The sequence below is a fragment of the Peromyscus maniculatus genome, chromosome 6 (assembly GCF_049852395.1).
Source record: "Peromyscus maniculatus bairdii isolate BWxNUB_F1_BW_parent chromosome 6, HU_Pman_BW_mat_3.1, whole genome shotgun sequence".
NCBI classification, from domain to species: domain Eukaryota; kingdom Metazoa; phylum Chordata; class Mammalia; order Rodentia; family Cricetidae; genus Peromyscus; species Peromyscus maniculatus.
The window spans coordinates 67,351,857-67,370,175 of NC_134857.1; the positions used below are offsets into that span (position 1 = coordinate 67,351,857).

Sequence of the window (18,319 nt, forward strand, 5' to 3'; positions counted from 1 at the left end):
AGATAGATAGATATAGATAGATATTTTTATTTTTTCCCCAAGTGCTGGAGTTAAAGGTGTGTGCCACCACTGCCAGGCTCTGCCTCTAACTCCCGAGGGCTAGGATTGAAGGTGTGTGCCACCACATCCTGACCTCTGTGACTAATTCTTGTAGCTGGCTCTGTCCTTTGATCTTCAGGCAAGTTTTATTTCTTAGGTTACAAATATATCACCACAGGCAGTCCTTAAGACCGAGCTTCTAACAAGGTGTCCTGGTAACACCACAAAGTTGTTCAAGGGAAAACAGGTGTCTGGGAGAAACCTATCTGGGAGTTCATCTATCACAGGCTGTAAAATGAACAAAGAGAAGGGGAAAGCGACCTAGAAACTTTCTGTCTGGAAGGGTATGTACGTGTGTCTGGAGGGCGAGTGGGGCAAAGAGCACCCTCTCTGTATCACCAGTAAACATCAGCAAGGCTGTTAGCCAAAGTACAGAAAACAGAGACATTGCAACATAACCTCCCCAAAGACAGGCACTGTTTGTGGAGTTCTGTAGGATTTTTTTTAAGTGCTTTTGAACAAAACACATGAAAAATCAAACAGAAAAATTGACTCTTACACATTTCAGATTTTAAATTATTTTCTTTTTAACTTTCCTAATAAAACACTTCAGAATTGTTTTTCCAGTGACAGTCAGATCTAAGTGCAGGAAAGAAAAATAGCTAAAGTTGATATTTAATATTTTCTTAAGATTTACCTTCCTTTCTGTGATATGATGCCAAATACAAATCAACATTTCGTTGACCTGAAGGGTCCAGGAATACAGGAAGATAGAAATAGAGAAGTAAGATAGGAATATAGGAACAAGATACGAATATAGAAATAGAAATTTATAAGCTTAAGAGATGGAAGCTGACAACTCTCAGCTTCGCCAGCAAATAGGGATTAACCTTTAACTAGGCTTTTCTTTGTTTTATGATGGGCAGCTCTGTCTGCAACCCAAATGTTAGCTTTTTTCCATTGCTCTCTGCAGCCCTGGGGTTAGCTATTCTTGATAACCCTCCACCACTCACAACCGAAAGCAAAGTTAACTTTTAATGAGATCTACGTGACAACCTGCTTTGCATTATTTCAGAGTCTTCCTGCTATGGGAACCCAGCCATGTCAGGAAAAGTTGCAGGTTTGGAGCAAACATCAGTTAGCCGTGTCAGGAAAGACTGCAGGGATGTACAAGTATCAATTACCTGGAACCCTCTAAGGCCTTGTTAATGGAAAATTGTAAATCCTAAAAAGCAATTTGTCTCTAAAAGTTTAACGTTGAAATTGTAAAAATTCTTTTGTCAATACTTAATGCTTTCCTCTTATTATAAAAAGAGACTCAGAACTTCCCTCCAATTGCCACAGTCTCAGAATCCCAAACTCTGGCTGTGGTCTCAGCTAGCTGATAAGCTTTTTGTGCCCCATGGTGATTTTTTTAGAATAAAGTTTTACTTCTGGTTTTAGACTGTGGTTTGCACCCCATCATTTTGCCTGTTCCCCTGGACCCAACAGACTATTCTATTACAAGTAGAAACAAACAAATAAACAAAAACAAATTAAAGTTTAGCTGTGAAGTTTTTAATAAATATTTAATAAAGCATTGAAATAAATAATAGTCTACATAGTTAAAGAAATTCCTACTTATTCACCAATCATGTCAGACCAACAACACACTCACACTGCCTCTAAAAATCCACTGAAAACAACTGCTTCGCAGACACTAACTCAAGCAAAGAGTTGTGTGTTACTTATCACAAGAAAAGATCAGTTTTCTTTGTTGCTACCTTTTTTTTTTCCATCCTTGACTTTCAGTTTCAGTTACAGCATGGCCAATTTGAGACAAACCCTAGCCCTGGGGCCAGTCTGAGGCTAGCTCTTGCCCTGGGACTGAGTCAGAGGTGAAGGCTAGCCCTCGGGCCAATATGAGGCTAACCCTAGGCTTCCCTGTGCCTCTCCTTCCCTCTCTTTTTCCCCCTTCATTTTGTTGTCACCAATAAATGATGCTGAAGCAAATGATGCTCACCATAAAACCCAGTTAACTTGGACCAGCAAAAGAATTGATTAGGTACAGGAACTTCCCACTATGCTTAATTAGAGTTTGACCTCTGGGACCCACGTGGTAGGAGTGAACCTACTCCTGCAGGTTATCTTTTGACCTCTGCAAGGGTTCTGTAGGGCACATACACATGTAAATTTAATTCAAGAAGTTCAAAACAACAAACAGGGAAGGCCACTGTGTGGTATGAAAGAAAATGGCCCCCCTCCCCTAGGGAGTGGGCATTATTAGGTATGGCCTTGTTGGAGTAAGGGTGTCACTACGGGGGTGGGGGGTGGGGGGGTGAGTTTTGAGGTTTCCTTAGCTGGAGCTACATGCAGTGAGACAGTTGACTTCCTGTTGCCTTCGGATCAAGATGTGGAACTCTCAGCTCCTTCTCCAGCACCATGTCTGTGTGCATGCCCCCATGTCCCACCATGATGCTAATGGACTGAACCTCTGAATTGTAAGCCACCCAATGAAATGTTTTCCTCTGTAAGAGTTGCTGTGGTCATGGTGTCTCTTCACCACAATAAAACCCTGACTAAGACAGCCTCTCATTGTTTAAAAAAACTACTTGACTTATATACCTATACCAAATTGACTTAATAATTGCATATAAAACTATATGTAAGAGCTAACCCTTAAAAATCTTTAGGAAAATATGTTCATAAACCTGATAGGCGTGACATCAAAAGTATGACTTTAATAAAAATTAAAATACTTTGCTCTTCCAAAGCCACTGTTCAAAGGATGAAAAATACATATTCTAGGGAAATTGGAGCTGACAGCCACCATGGACAAAGGTTAACTTTTAACAATAGCTCCCTGCCTTACAGCCAGCAGCTATGACAGACAAAGGTTAACTTTTAACAATAGCTCCCTGCCTTACAGCTGACAGCTACTGAGGACAAAGGTTGACATTTACTGTTGCCTCTGTTTGACCCTCTGCCTTGCATTGTCTTGTATTCTTTTTTTTTATTTAATTTTTTTTTCATTTTACATACTGACCACAGTTCTCCCTCCCTCTTCTTTCCCCACTCCCTCACATCTCCCCCCCCACCCCCCCCATCCACTCCTTGGAGATGGTAAGGCCTCCCTTGGGGAGTCAGGAAAGTCTGGAGTACCAAGTTGAGGCAGGACCAAGCTCCTCCCCCCTGCACCAAGGCTGAGCAAGGTATTTCATTACAGGAAAAGGGTTCCAAAAAGCCAGTTCACGCACCAGGAAAATCTTGGTCCCACTGTCAGGGGTCCCCACAAACAGATCAAGTCACCCACCTGGCATCCACATTCAGAGGGCCTAGTTTGATCCCTTACACATTCCCCAGCTGTCAGTCCAGAGTCTGTGAGCTCCCACTAGCTTGGGTCAGCTGTCTCTGTGCTTTTCCCATCATGATCTTGACACCCCCGCCCCCTTGCTCTTATAATCCCTCCTCCCTCCCTTTAACTGGATTCCAATTGATATCTTCTCCAATTTCTTTCTTCAAAGATTTAAAGTTCTTGTCATACATGTCTTTCACTTGTTTGGTTAGAGTTACCCCAAGATATTTTATGTTATATGTTGCTATTGTAAAGGGTGATGTTTCTCTGATTTCTTTCTTGGCTGGTTTATCATTTGTATTTAGGAGGGCTACTGATTTTTTTTTTTAGTTAATCTGATATCCTGCCACATTACTGAAGGTGTTTATCAGCTGTTGGAGTTCCCTGGTAGAATTTTTGGGGTCACTTATGTATACTATCATATCATCTGCAGATAGGGAAAGTTTGACTTCTTCCTTTCCAATTTCTATACCTTTGATCTCCTTTTGTTGTCTTATTGCTCTAGCTAGAACTTCTAGTACTATATTGAATAAATATGGGGAGAATGGACATTTCTTCTCAATTTTCCAGTCTTGTGGAGTACAGGTTTTTGACGTATGATCTAATGATTCTCTGGATTTCCTCAGTGTCTGTTGTTATGTCTCCCTTTTCATTTCTGATTTTAATTTGGATATTCTCTCTCTGACTTTTGGTTAGTTTGGATAAGAGCTTATCTATCTTGTTGATTTTCTCAAAGAACCAACTCTTTGCCCCATTGATTCTTTGTATTGTTCTCTTGGTTTCTATTTTGTTGATTTCAGCCCTCAGTTTGATTATTTCCTGTCTTCTGGGTGAGTTTGCTTCTTTCTGTTCTAGAGCTTTCATGTGTGCTGTTAAGTCACTAGTGTGACATTTCTCCACTTTCTTTATGTAGGCACTTAGTGCTATGAACTTTCCTCTTAGCATTGCTTTCATAGTGTCCCATAAGTTTGGGTATGTTGTGCATTCATTTTCATTGAATTCTAGGAAGTGTTTATTTTCTTTATTTCTTCCTTGACCCAGTTGAGCATTGTTCAGTTTTCATGAGTTTGTAGACTTTCTGTAATTTGTGTTGTTGTTGAATTCTAACTTTAAACCGTGTGATTCAATAAGATACAGGGGGTTATTTCATTTTTTTTTTGTATCTGTTGAGGTTTGCTTTGTTACCAAGTATGTGGTCAATTTTAGAAAAGGTTCCACAGGGTTCTGAGAAGAAGGTATATTCTTTTGTGTTCTAGTGAAATGTTCTACAGATGTCTGTTGAGTTCATTTGAGTCGTAACATCTGTTAGTTCCCTTATTTCTCTATTTAAGTTTTGGTCTAGCAGACCTGTCCAGTGGTGAGAGTGGGGTGTTGAAGTCTCCCACTATTAGTGTGTGGGGTTTGACGTGTCATTTAAGATTTAGTAATGTTTCTTTTACAAATGTGGGTGCCCTTGTATTGGAGGCATAGATGTTCAGAATTGAGACTTCATCTTGATGGATGGATTCTTTTTTCCTGTGATGAATATGAAATATCCTTCTCCATCTCTTTGATTAATTTTAGTTTTAAATCTATTTTGTTAGATATTAGGATAGCTACACCAGCTTGCTTCTTAAGCCCATTTAATTAGAAAGTCTTTTCACAGCCTTTTATTCTAGGATACTGTCTGTCTTTGAGGTTGAGGTGTGTTTTTTGTATGCAGCAGAAGGATGAATGTAGCTAGAGTTTTCCTGCCTGGCCCACAGTTAGGACAAATCTCTCTCACCTGCCAGTCCCACAGCCGCTCAGACCCAACCAAGTAAACACAGAGACTTATATTGCTTACAAACTGTATGGCCGTGGCAGGCTTCTTGCTAACTGTTCTTATAGCTTAAGTTAATTTATTTCCACAAATCTATACCTTGCCACGCGGCTCGTGGCTTACCGGCATCTTCACATGCGGCTTGTCATGGTGGCAGCTGGCAGTGACTCCTTCTGTCTTCCTGTTCTTTCTTTTCTCCTCTCTGTTAGTCCCACCTATACTTCCTGCCTAGCCACTGACCAATCACTGTTTTATTTATTGACCAATCAGAGCAAAACATTTGTCATACAGACCATCCCACAGCAGATGAATCCTGTTTTTGTATCCATTCTTTTAGCCTGTCTTTTTTTATAGGCGAATTGAGTCCATTTAAGAGATATTAATGACCAGTATTGTTTAAATCTGGTTTTGTCATGGAATATCTTGTTTTCCCCATCTATGGTGATTGAAAGCTTTGCTGGGTATAGTAGTCAGGGCTGGCATCTGTGATCTCGTAGTGTCTGCAAAACATCTGTTCAGGACCTTCTGGCTTTCAGAGTTTCCATTGAGAAGTTACTTGTAATTCTGATAGGTCTGCCTTTATATGTTACTTGGCCTTTTTCCTTTGATACTCTTAATATTCTTTCTTTAGTCTATATGTTTAGTGTTTTGATTGTTAAAATGAGGGGACTTCTTTTTTTTTTTTTTTTTTTGGTCTAGTCTATTTGCTGTTCTGTAAGCTTCTTGTACCTTCATAGGCATGTTGTTCTTTAGGTTGGAATAGTTTTTTTTCTATGATTTTGTTGAATATATTTTCTGTGCCTTTGAACTAGAATTCTTCTCCTTCTTCTATCTCTGTTATTCTTAGGTTTGGTCTTTTCATGGTGTCCCAGATTTCCTGGATGTTTTGTGTTAAGAATTTGTTGTATTTGACATTTTCTTTGACCAATGATTATATTTCCTCTCTTGCATCCTCAATGACTGAGATTCTCTCTTCCATCTCTTGTATTCTGTTGGATATGCTTGCATCTGTAGTTCCTGTTTGTTTACTCAAATTTTTCCATTTCCAGAATTCCCTCAGTTTGTGTTTTCTTTATTGCCTCTATTTCAATTTTCAGGTCTTGAACTATTTTCTTCACCTATTTGATTGTTTTTTCTTGGCTTTCTTGGTGAGATTTACTGATTTTTTCCAATCTTTTTGTTTGCCTTTTCCTTCTTTTTTTTCTTTTCTTTTTTCTTTTTCTTTTTTTTTTTTTTTTTTGGTTTTTCGAGACAGGGTGTCTCTATGCAGCTTTGTGCCTTTCCTGGAACTCACTTGGGCTGGCCTCGAACTCACAGAGATCCACCTGGCTCTGCCTCCAGAGCTTAATCCTGGGATTAAAGACATGCACCACCACCACCTGGCTTCTTCCTTTTCTTTAAGGAAATTTTTCATTTCCTCTTTAAGGGCCTCTATCATCTTCATAAAGTTATTTTTTGAAAGATTTATTTATTTATTATGTATACAGAAGAGGGTGCCAGATCTCATTACAGATGGTTGTGAGCCACCATGTGGATGCTGGGAATTGAACTCAGGACCTCTGGAAGAACAATCAGTGCTCTTAACCTCTGAGCCATCTCTCCAGCCCCATAAAGTTATTTTTAAGATTATTTTCTTTTTCTTCATCTGCATTGGGATGTTCTGGTCTTGCTGTTGTAGAACCACTAAGTTCTGGTGGTGCCAGATTGCTCTTTATGTTGTTGAATGTATTCTTACACTGCTGTCTACCCATCTCTTCCCTCAATTGGTGCAGGTGGGGCCTGTGCTTGGGGAGAGGGGCCCCTGATGTTGCAGAGGATGGTGGGGTGGGATGCTGCTGACCAGTTGCTGGGGCTGTGATGGGTGGGGTAGGAGCATGTGATATGCCCACCCCACCCCACCCCACCCCCTGTAGGGGAGCCCTAGGACACTCACCTCTTCCTCTAACCGGTATAGGTTGGTCCTGCTGTCTTGCATTCTTTCCAGATATGAAGAAAGTGGCTGTGTCAAGACTGCCACCGTCTTTCACAGATATCTCAAACTAACACCTTGTAGTCAAAAATTGTAAATCTTGCTGGGAGGTGGTGGCACACACCTTTAATCCCTGCACTCGGGAGGCAGAGGCAGGTGGATCTCTGTGAGTTTGAGGCCAGCTTGGTCTACAGAGTGAGATCCAGGAAAGCCAGAGATACACAGAGAAACCCTTTCTCAAAAAAAAAAAATAATAAAATAAAATTTGTAAATCTTAAAATGTAATGTGACTCTAGGCCTAAAACTGAGATTGTAAAAGTTCCTTTAATCCTCTCCAAAGCCTGACCTCCAGACTGTAAAATCTCTTTGGCCCTCCCTGGTGCTTGGCTGTCACTGTGAGAAGAGACTTGAAACCTGCTCCCATTGTCACAGTGTCAGGAGCCAGAACTCTGACTGTGGTCCCAATGAGCTGAAAGTTTCTTTTTCCGCTCCACTGTGTCTGGAATAAAATTTGCTTCTGGTTGATAGACTTTGGTGGTCTGTCCCCCATTATTTGCACATCCCAGGACCCAACAAAAAAGACAAGCTAAAAACTTGTAGAAAGCGTTTGTGAATCACTTCCCTGATAAAGAACATGTGTTGTGCAAATCTAAGATTCAAATATTCACATTGCAATGTTTGAGTTGGAGTGAGTGTCAGTAGAGACCAAGCAGCAATAAAGGACCACGAGAAATGACAGGGAAACAGTTCTGGGGGCAGGGATGGCAAGACACATGGACTGCGCGAACAGAAGTCAGGAATGCTAAGGGAAATGTTTGAAGGGGTCTGAGGTAGGTGAAGAGAAGAAAGGTGGGAGGTAGATCGGCTAAAACTAAACATGCCAAAAAAGAACTTATTCTAATTTTCTTTCTGTTGCTGTAAGAAACTGCTCTGACCAAACACAATTTAAGGAAGGAAGGAGTTTATTTCTCCATTAATGTTACAGTTCATCATTGAGTGAGGACCGCAAGCAGCGTCTTGAAGCAGAAACCATGGGGGAGGCAAACCACTGGCTTGCCCAGTCTTAGACTTAGCTAGCTTTCTTATGCAGCCCAGGAGCACCTACTTAGAAATCTGTACCTCCTAATGTCGGCTGACCCCCCTACATCAATGAACAATCAAGGCCATCTCCCGAGTGGAGAAACCCTTCTGAGATGATATAACGGCTAATGCTGGCGGTCAACGTGACTACATCAAGCTGCTGGGCACACTGGAGATTTCTTGATTGGGTCATTTGAGGTAGGAAGACCCACTCTAAACAGGGCCCATATCTGCTTGCCCACTGGCAAATTCATCCATCCTGTTTCTGAGACATTCTTGTGCTCATATTAGAATCTGCCTTTGGGAAATCAAAGGCCAACGGCTCTCTAGGAATCCTCCAGGACTCCAGAACCAGATTGGAACTGCTGAGATACCCACTCTAAAGGACTGAACAACTACCAGACTCTTGAGCTTTCTCTCGGGTGACAGCCATTGTTGGCCTACCCAGACCACAGCTTGTAAACGACTCTAGTAAAGCCCCCTTTAATATTCATTCTATCAGTTCTATTCCTTTAAAGAACCCTGACTAATACAGTGACTCTGGGCTAGGTCAAGCTGACGATTAACGCTAACCAGGACAGCCCCTGGGAACATATTTTATAACCTAACAGAAGAGGAGCTTGAATAGCTCTTCCCTAAATGGGTAGGTACTGTGGCTTCCAGGAGTCATAGGTTATTAATCTAAAGTCTCAGCACCCGTTGTAGGGTATCTCCCAGTGAGTTGTTAGCTATGGAGCCCCGGCCCCAAAACAACACAGGACATTGCCACGTCTCCTTGCTTCCTACCGGAAGTAGGCAATAACCCTACTGCTGAACACAACACACACTTTGGATACAGGACACAGAAAGCCAGGTGGAACTGCGCTGGTGTCTTCTGCCCTGAGTGTGCATAGGTCTAGAAGGTGCCACGACAACCGCTGGGGGAGTGAGTGTCTAACACCTCAATACGGACATGCTAAACAAAATGGGCACACAGGTGGAATAATGCCATCACTGTTCTAGGAATAACAAGTTGCATCCTGGTTTGATCTCTGTCAATCCATGACAGAGAATGCAGGTTCTATTACTGTAAGCCTGTTAAGAACTGGTGGCTAGTGAGGTCATAAACCATATGAAAGAAGTTGCTGCTGATGTTTGCTAAAGGAACATGTGACTCCGTAGCCTTCAGAATTCTTACGTTATACATATAGACGAATGCAGCTCTCAGGCTTAGTCAGAAAAACCTCATGGCAGGGAGTGATGGTCAAAGCAGAGAGTCATAACCAAGTACTGAGAATAATGGACCACAGAGTGCTCGGCCTTAAATAAGGCATCTATACCATCCTCTCTGAGGCTGGGGGGACATGGCAATAGAGGGGCAGACAGGCTGAGAGACTGGGGAAGCACACGGAATAGTGCTGTTCTTTGAGCATCCCATGGTTGTGGCAGTGAAGAACACAGACATGGATGGAGGCAGGAGTCGAGTACCAGGGAGAAAGGGCGTCAGTAACCTTCAGTACTCAGGCCAGGTCAACAGATGAGAAACAAAACAGATCAGACCAACTCTCTGCTAGTTCAGCTTTTCCCTACTTCTCTCCACAGTGCGTCAACCTCGGCTTTTAAACCCTCCTGTGGCCTGAACCTCCTGCTCGGTCCACATGTTTTTCTAAGGCAGAATAGAAGGAAACCTTAGGGAACATGGAAAGAGAAAGCAGTCCTTTACTCTGGGATCTAGTTTGCGCTTCTTGCTAGTTGACAAGTCAAGAAACAGAGTAACTGATGAAGCCAAAATCACCGGCAGAGATGGTGCCTATTTCTCTAAGGACATCTCAAGCAACAGTATTCAAAACAAACTTGTACTTGCTTGGAGCCATAATGCTTAGAAGCTTGAGTTTTTCTGTAACATTCCTCTCTCATCCCTAAGTCTTAATAATGCACCTCAGAAAAACACCTTTACAATTTCATTTAGGAGAAACACAAACCAGCTCATACTGTTTTAAACTTCTGACTGTTTTTTAACTCGCATACAGTGTATTATGATTGCATTCCCCCTCTCCTCATTTCTTTTGAAAACCAACCCCATTGCTGCTGAGCTTTGGAGTTTCATAGATTCATGCAGGCAACCAAGTAGGTGTCTGTATTGATAGAGCCCAGTAGAAAACAAATCCCATGTGTTAAACAATAATAAGTAAATACATATTGGCAATAGGAAACTCCACATGAATCCCCATTGCTAAAGGAGAAAATTCAATGAAGAACAACTTGGAAGGATGAACTCTCCCCTAAGCCTGGGCTGAAGGCTTCATCGGAAAAGCTACTGGTAGGTTCCTGGAGTTGTAGAGAAGTTTACCGATTTGTCATAGTCAGAGCTGGATGTGGCCAACAGATGACCCAAGAGCAACCCTGCAGGCCTCAGGCAGTGACATCAGGGGGACTTCAGTAGAAACCTGCAGACAGTAGCTCAGGGTATACACAGCAGCGCCAAGATCTAACGCTTCCGGTGCTGGCTTTCACCCTAAGAGAGCCATGAAAGGCCAATTGCCGAGATGGTCTTAGGTATTACACTGTATTGGACTTTACCATTCAAGACACCGGGGACTTGGGAAGAGTTAAGAAAGAAAATGTCAAGAGTCCTCAGGAAAACTAAAGTATGCAGGCCATCTGGAGTCATGTGAAGCAGCACTCTGGAGGGCAGTGCTCTGGAGGGCGGCCTCGGGAGCCTCTGTTCCACCTTGTAGGATCAAACTGTGAAAAGGCGCTTTCCTCCTGCTGCACCTCTTCAGGGCGACACAGTGAAAATCACCTAACACTGGGATGACTTTAAAGGATTTCCTTGTGCTAGGAGAGTTCTTAACACTGGACAGACTATTCACAAACTAGATTCATATGCTGAAGTTCACAGAAAAAAAAAAAACCCTGTACCTATGTTAAAAATTCTATAAGGCTGGTTGACTAATTAAAACCTTCTGTGATTGGGGAGAGATGGACTGCCACAAGTTGGGAGCCAAGTTCTCTTTAGGTCCATTAGTAACAAGTTATTACCTACCTCTGCGTGTGAACTACCATCATTTAGACTATTGGGTAAACTGGTTTGGAATATATAAATATATCCCTAGTTTCCACCAAACCTAAGCTAAAAAATGACATCCTACAACATCTGAGGTCTGAAAAGCAGACTTCCCCGCTTCATAGTCAGTAACCCACCTACTTAATGTTTTATTGATACATGTTTAAGGCACATGCTGCCCTTTCTGTACACTGCACTGTTTTAGAATCTATAAGGAGATACAATGGTTTGTCTGTCTTTTTGATAGATAAGACCTTTCAGACTATCATCATCCAAACTGAAAATGTGACAAATCATGTCAGTCATATTTTCATCACTGTGAGAAAAAAATCTCTGGAAAAAGTAGCTTAGAGATGGGAGGTTTGATTCATGGTTTCACAGGGTTTGGGGGTAACTTTGGCCCTGTCATGTTTGCTGTTGAGAGGCGAGGGGCATGCCGTGGGCAAAGCTACTAACACCATGGCAACCAGGAAGCAAAGAGGGAGCAGAGAGAATTATGCTCCGTCGTCTCCCTACAAACACCAATTGAGGGTGCCACCCTGGAAGAAATAGTGAAAGTTCCCTCTCTATCCATCTACTCCCCAGGGATCAGGTTTGAGACCAGAAACATCGGCATTTCAACTGCCGCTAAAACACACGGCATTGTCAGTGATTAGAAGTCCTGTGGTAAACTGGATGTTACAGATTTGTAAAATAAGGTTTAAGACAGAATAATGACAAATTGCCAAGTAGTTTATTTATTCCAGTTTATTTCCAAGTGCTGGGCTTCCATAGCTAAATTGAATGTAAAGCAGCGATAAACCTTTCAGGAAGTGATAAATCTCCACAAGCCACTTGTAACTTATTTCCAGATTACAGACACACCCATGTTAGGGGTTTTAAATAGCTTCAAAGACAATGAAGCTGGATGGGAGATAGACAACAATCATTGAAGCTTCCTTTCCTTGCTTCTTGTCTCATACACAGCCTGAGTTCTAGAACACCCTGAGAAGCCCTTAGTATAATACAAAATAAACCAAATAACGGTAAATATTTCTTCCCTGATAGTCCAAGAGAAACAATTTGCTCTTGTTTTCAAGGCTCTTGTCCCCCAGAGAGGTCAGCGATTTTAAGCTCCTTCAGTAAAAATTACAAGGCACAAATGCCCAGATCAGAGAACTGGTGTGTCTACTCTGGCTTTCGAGGTGTTTGCTTTTCCTGATGCTCTTGAAGACATAACCCCTCTTTCCATTTCCCACCTCCTGGCAGCTGCCCAGGTCCCCAGCTTGCCTGCTCTGCTGTTTTCTCTCTCAGACTACCAAAAAAAAGTCCTTGAGTTCCCTTCTAAGTCAATGAATCATGGTACTGCAAAAGGGATGTTGTGTCCCACTATGACAGTATGAACCCATTATAGCCACTTCCTTCTCCTGGGCCTCACCTGCTCATGTAACTACTACTTCCTGAGAGCGCCATGGGCTGAGAACCAAATTGTCAATACATGGGGTCTTGCTGGATGCAAATTATAGCAATGTTTTAGGGAAATATCTTAAGGGGAGTGAGGTTTTTTTTTTTTTGTTTAACAAAATAGGTATACTGTGACTTCTTTTTAAATACAGTTGCTCCAAGTAGAACTTCAAGAGACCTCCTAATTTTATTTGAAAGAGAATACACCCTTCAGTCATAAATGCATATTTACAATAGAGACTATGTCCTAAAATTGTCACTGTGGCATTTAGGACAAACTTTTTTTTTAAAAAGAGCCACAGAGTGGGAGCCCCTTGGGTTATCATTAGATCCACATTCAGCAGGCATAGATCTAAGATATCAAACAGTGCCAATATTTGCAAATGTTTGAGTTTACTTTTTAAAATCTGTATGTCACCCCCACCCCAAATCCATATTTCTAGTTTTCTTGAAAACTGGAGAGTACAGCCATGTCGGAGTTGGACATTTGCCAACAAACCCTGAAGTATCCATTTGGGCAGGATGTGTACTTCCCGGTTCAGTGCAAATCCCATAAAACACGGCCCACAGCCTGCTCTCGGCAGGTAGGTGCATTTGCAATTGTGTTTGTTCCAAACCACCTGGGCTTATAAACTTGTGAGACAATGAAAAATAAATTAACTTCTTTGAAATAAATGTTGAAAGGGTGTGCTGGTTGCTCTTCACTTCTTCAAGGGTTTTTTTCCCCTTTCATCATCAGTTCCTGAGCAGATGAGGACCAACGTCTTAGAAGCTGGAAGGTCTGAGTCTCAGGAGAGACAGGTGTCAGGAAGAGCTACAGGATGTCTTGATAGGAGCTGTGACAAAAGAGAGGCCATGAGGAAAAGAAAGGAGAGAACAAAGGAGGGATGTGGAGGAAAGGCGCACACGGAAGGGGAGACCTACCGGCGCTTCCTGACGTAGCAGAACACAAGACAGGACAGAATTATCACTACTATCACGGCCACGACTCCGCTGATAACACCCACAGACGACTGTCTGCCACCTGCTTTGGAGGAACACAAGGCATCTCTAAACAAAGAACCCATCCCATTTCAAGTTCCCTACTCTACGCACATTATTTCTTCCTTCATTTAAACTCTGTCCTTTTATTCCTCATGAGTTTAGACCGGCCCTCTTCTGACAGGATGGCTGCGTGTGATCCGGACAGATGTGAATCTGTCTACCTCCAGCTCTTCAGCTTCCTGTGTGACTCTGGGTGGTTACCTTATCTTAGCATCGACTTGTTCATCTATAGTCTGAACAGCAGTACTTAACTTCAAAGCTCAGTGATGAAATGAAGGGACACACCAGCGGCAGAGTGGTCCGTGCTCCCACAGGAGGAGGCTCTCAATACACTACAGCTATGCTTTGGGCTCTGGTCCTCTGTCCTGGGGAATGGGTCTTCCTGCACTGCTTGGCCATTTGCCTCCGGATCTTCTGAGTTTCTGGGTCTCCTTTCTTCATATATATAGAACATCTTACCTCCAATTTTTTTGGGATTTCTTTCTGTATCTAGAATTCCCTCCTTCTATTTTTTCTATAATAGTTAGGGGTTTCTGTGGCTAGGTTTGTTCAACTCTCATTCCATGCTTGAAGGGTACCTCTCTCTACTCACTCTCGACACAGTATACAGCTTTTTTCTTACCCCAGTCGAGGATCATGACCTGCCCTCCTAGACTGCTGTGTTTTACCCAGCAGGCCAGGCCAGCCTCCTCTCCAGCCTCCACGTCCAGGGTTGCTCGGAGATACCATGTTCCATCAGCATTGGGCAGGATGTCACCTCTCTGAGTCCTCTTTTGCTCTAGCTCACCCTTCATCCACATCACCCACACAGGCTTTGGGTGGAATCCAGAGACATGGCACTGCAGCTGCTCATGGCCAGGTTTAGGACTGACGCCCTTGGACAACCAGGCCCCGGGCTTCTCTGCATCCAGCAAGAGGAGAAAAAAAAAATCTTAAGGCAAGAACACTTATATTAGAGGCTCCAGGCCTCCTATCAAGTTCATGCTTAAATTCATTTGTATCACTGTGACTAGGGAAACAAACCATCCTTGATACTTCTACCCCTCCCCTGATCCAAGTGAACGTCCTGTGAACAGCCCTTCCCTGTACTCTAGAATACCCTGAGTGCAGCTGAGACAGCATGTCTCAAATACCACCTGGCTCAGTTCTGATACTCAGTGTTTAACTCAATTCATAGAATCCACGAGTGACTGTCAGTGAAAAGAACAAACCCCCCATGCCTTATTCACCTCCTCCTGGGCCTCGCCCTTTCTCTAAAGCTTACAGTGATGGGAAAACACAGAAACAATCCACGTGGGGTGAGGACAGCAGACTGACCTTGCTTCTCTAGTTCCGGCTTCCCTGCCTCTAGGAGACCACGGACAAGCTGGGGGCAGGTGTCGCTCAGAAGCTGCTGAATCGTTTCCCTTGTCCCTTGATCACCGTTGAGCACCTTAATGACCGACTCCATCCAAGGTGGGGCCTCTGGGGCCTTCTGAAAGGAAGTTCCCTGAAAACTCAGCACACATTCTCCTTGAAACGCTACATGGAAAAAGTTCTCCGAAGCGTTCCCAGAGTACACTTCACACCCAGCAGACAACTGGACCTCAATGGGATCTGTAAAGAGGAATGGGTAGAGATCAAAGAATGATTAGGAAGTTTGGCAGAGAGGAGAAGAAACTGGCATGAAGATAATAGTTAGGTCTCAGTGGAGGGAAATGATCGCGGGTGTCCTGGAGCAGAAACAGGGACTAATTTTTCAGAAGAGACAAGGATCTCTCTAGACAGAAGTGAAAATCATAAGGGCAGAGAAAGCAGAGACTCTCATCAGATAACCCCACAGTTATCCAGTTGGGGTTTGGGAGACTGTCTCACCCATCGGGTACCTGTTCAGGGCTCCATCCCTCCACTTACAGTGTATGACAGACACCATTTTGACTAATTCCTGTATGTCCCTGGTAAAGCTGGTTCGATACACTTGAAACACACGCTGCAACTTCTCCCACTGTTGGTGACTGAATTTGCCCCGGGACCACGGCTTCACGAAGCTGATGGTGTCTGAGTCATTACTCCAACGGTGCGTTTGCACATCCCCTAGCCAGGCCAAGCCATCTGTGCGGGAGCAGCTACTGTTGGCGAAGGAAGAGATCTGCAGGCAGCGGAAGGGGAAATTCTCTCGCTGTGCTGGAAACAATGAAAACCAAATGAGCATAGCAAGTGAGTGACCAAGCCGGCAGAAGGACTCTTAGGGAAAAGAACAGCCTTAGCTGGGCTTGGGAAAGAGAGGCATGGGGTAGGGTTCTGAACTGCGTTGGGCTCTGAGCCTGAACCGCACAGCGTTCCGCCCACCTGTGCGCTCCAAGCCCGCCAGAGTCCCACCCTCCATCCCCCCTCTCGCCCCCCCCACTCCGCCCACAACCTCCCAGCGCTGCTACTAGTCAGGCACTCTCTTCCTCCTTTTCCAGTCCCTTCTGTGTGCACGTCTACTCACCCTCAGATTGTCCCCAGACCCGCGCGAACACCCAAAGCAACAGGCACGGTAGGTACCGCATGGCGCGAGAGGTCTGCACAGCCCTAGGCTCCGACTTCAGCGTCTTACTCTTCACCTGAGCACAAAGGCTCTGGGGCTTTTGGCTCAGTGCTCGCCAAATCCGGAAGCACCGGACTGGCAAATTAATTACTCTTTTACAAACTCACCCCCCCTCGTGGTTGAGTGTTAGAGCGCAGCTTTAACCAGTACCGCTACACAACCAACTTTTCTCAACTGTCTTTCCCTTATACTAAAGAAAAGGTTTATGTAATGGATAGTTGTTCCAGCTTCGACCTGGAAGTATTGCCCCCATTGAGGTTTCGGTAACTGTCTCGCTTAAAAGGCTGAGCCGAGAGATGGTCCTGAAGACCCCAGGTCCAGATCTGCCGGATTGGCCGGATCGTCCAGATAGGCTGGATCGGCTGGCTCTCTTAGTTTCTGGCCCCTGGACGCTGGAGGCAGACTGAGCCGAGTTCTCCAGAGAACACCTCTGGACTGCGCTTCACCTTTCCCAGCCCCTGCAACCTGTTGTTACCCCACTTGTTGTGGGAGCCCGTTCTTGGGTTCCTCGTGGCTTTACCCAGCAGGTCCGAATAGAGGATGATCAGGACCACGGGCCTGAGTGCAGGTGTCTGAGATGGTCTGCACTTGGCTGTGCTGGGGGAGGAGGTCTTTTGCCCCCCCCCCCTTGGCGTCTCTATAAAAACCCTGGGCCAGAGACAGTCGGGGCCCGTTGGAATAGGTTCCAGGCCCTCTCGAGGCTATCCTTTATTTTCTATCTGTTTATCTCCGCAAGATGCTCCGCTATAAATCCTTCTATCTAATATTTCCTGCTGCTCGCACTCAAGAAAACTCTGGGGAACTGTGGGGGTGGTGGGTAAATGCCCCACAACTTGTAAGTTACCCCACAAAATAAACCTCCCTTTTAACTATGTGGAGTTGCCTTACTTAATATTTAAACCAATAGGTTGAGATCAGCTTTTTTTTTTTTTGCCATCTCAATGTTAAAAGCAAGACATAAGGTCGTATTTGTGTTACCATTCCGATGGTATTAAAAACGCAAAGAGAGAAAAGTTTCGGGCAAGCGAGCAGTGGCAGTTTGCAGGCGCGAAGTCGTTTTACACTTTCGACTCCTCCCAGATCTCCACATGTTTATTTAAAAAAAAAAAAAAAGGATGGGCGTGGTTCTCGCATCGGTACACTGAGAGGACAGGGTGGGCTACATTACTTCACAACATCCGTATCCCCACGGTCTCCTGAGTCCATATTCCCCAGACTCTTTCCTCTTAACCTGGGGTCTCTTCTCCCTGCCTTGTCTCTCCTGTGTCTTCCCTAGCTCCAGTCTGGGAGAGTATAAGCGTGTTCGTTTATTTATTTGTTTGTTTGTTTATTTATTTATTTATTTTTGCAGTATATCAGGATTTGTGCAAATTGAAGACTTGCCTACTAGCTTCTTCCTCTGCCTTCCCACCCACTCTCAAAAAACGAACCTCATGGTTTTGAGAACAGAGGTAGGATTACGGTGTGTGCCTGTGAGTTTGAGTGGTCCTGTCCTATTTCTCACACTGAAAACAGGCATCCGAGAAACAGTTACTCAGAACTTTGAGTAACCCCGAGAAAGAAGTCATCATTAGTAAAGCAGACTCCCAATACCATCTTCCCCTTCCTTTTATTCACTCCGTGGTCAGCTTTGCTCTGTCTTTCTGTCTTGTCTCTTAAGTGGGTCCTCTTCTCTACACCCCCACCTTCCCCATCACCCTAACCCTCTGCTTCACCTGTATGAAACAGCTTTCCTGAGAAGAGGAAAAAAACATCATCAGTATGGCCTATAGGGTCATCCTGGCCCTGCGCTGGTTTGCCTCTGAGCACCAAATGAGACCCTGTTCTCAGGCTCACGGGCTTCAGTTCCTCACAGCTTCCTCCTGCCTAAGATCGCTGCACAAACAGGGACCTTGGGGAACTCTGGCCTCCAAGCCCATCCTAGTGGTTTCCACAACTCCAATGCCATTTTCTCAGGAGAGCCTTCTGAAGCTTCCCAGGCAGTGTGAGTGAAG

General features: G+C 44.0%; 1 protein-coding gene across 2 annotated transcripts; it reads right to left on the bottom strand.

The window, feature by feature from the left end:
* Nucleotides 1-11,998: 11,998 nt before the first annotated feature.
* On the bottom strand, nt 11,999-16,705 carry Cd1d (CD1d molecule). Of its 2 annotated transcripts, none has more exons than XM_006976431.4 (6): nt 16,227-16,705; nt 15,650-15,919; nt 15,074-15,352; nt 14,379-14,657; nt 13,637-13,739; nt 11,999-13,548 (listed from the first exon to the last, which is right to left on the bottom strand). In XM_006976431.4, the coding sequence occupies exons 1-6, from the start codon at nt 16,285-16,287 to the stop codon at nt 13,527-13,529; spliced, it is 1,014 nt and encodes a 337-aa protein (XP_006976493.1). In that variant the 5' UTR covers nt 16,288-16,705; the 3' UTR covers nt 11,999-13,526. The 2 variants fall into 2 exon arrangements, with proteins under 2 accessions (XP_006976493.1, XP_006976494.1); XM_006976432.4 differs by having other exon boundaries at nt 13,637-13,736; nt 16,227-16,393.
* Nucleotides 16,706-18,319: the final 1,614 nt, after the last annotated feature.

Bases quoted from the DNA above. Each gene is read 5' to 3' on its own strand.
- Cd1d (XM_006976431.4), bottom strand. From the start codon at position 16,287: ATGCGGTACCTACCGTGCCTGTTGCTTTGGGTGTTCGCGCGGGTCTGG. The intron at 14,658-15,073 runs GTCAGTCTGCTG...TGCTGGATGCAG, and splicing joins GCCGGAACTAGAGAAGCAAG to AGAAGCCCGGGGCCTGGTTG. The intron at 13,549-13,636 runs GTAGGTCTCCCC...CTTTTGTCACAG, and splicing joins TGCTACGTCAGGAAGCGCCG to CTCCTATCAAGACATCCTGT.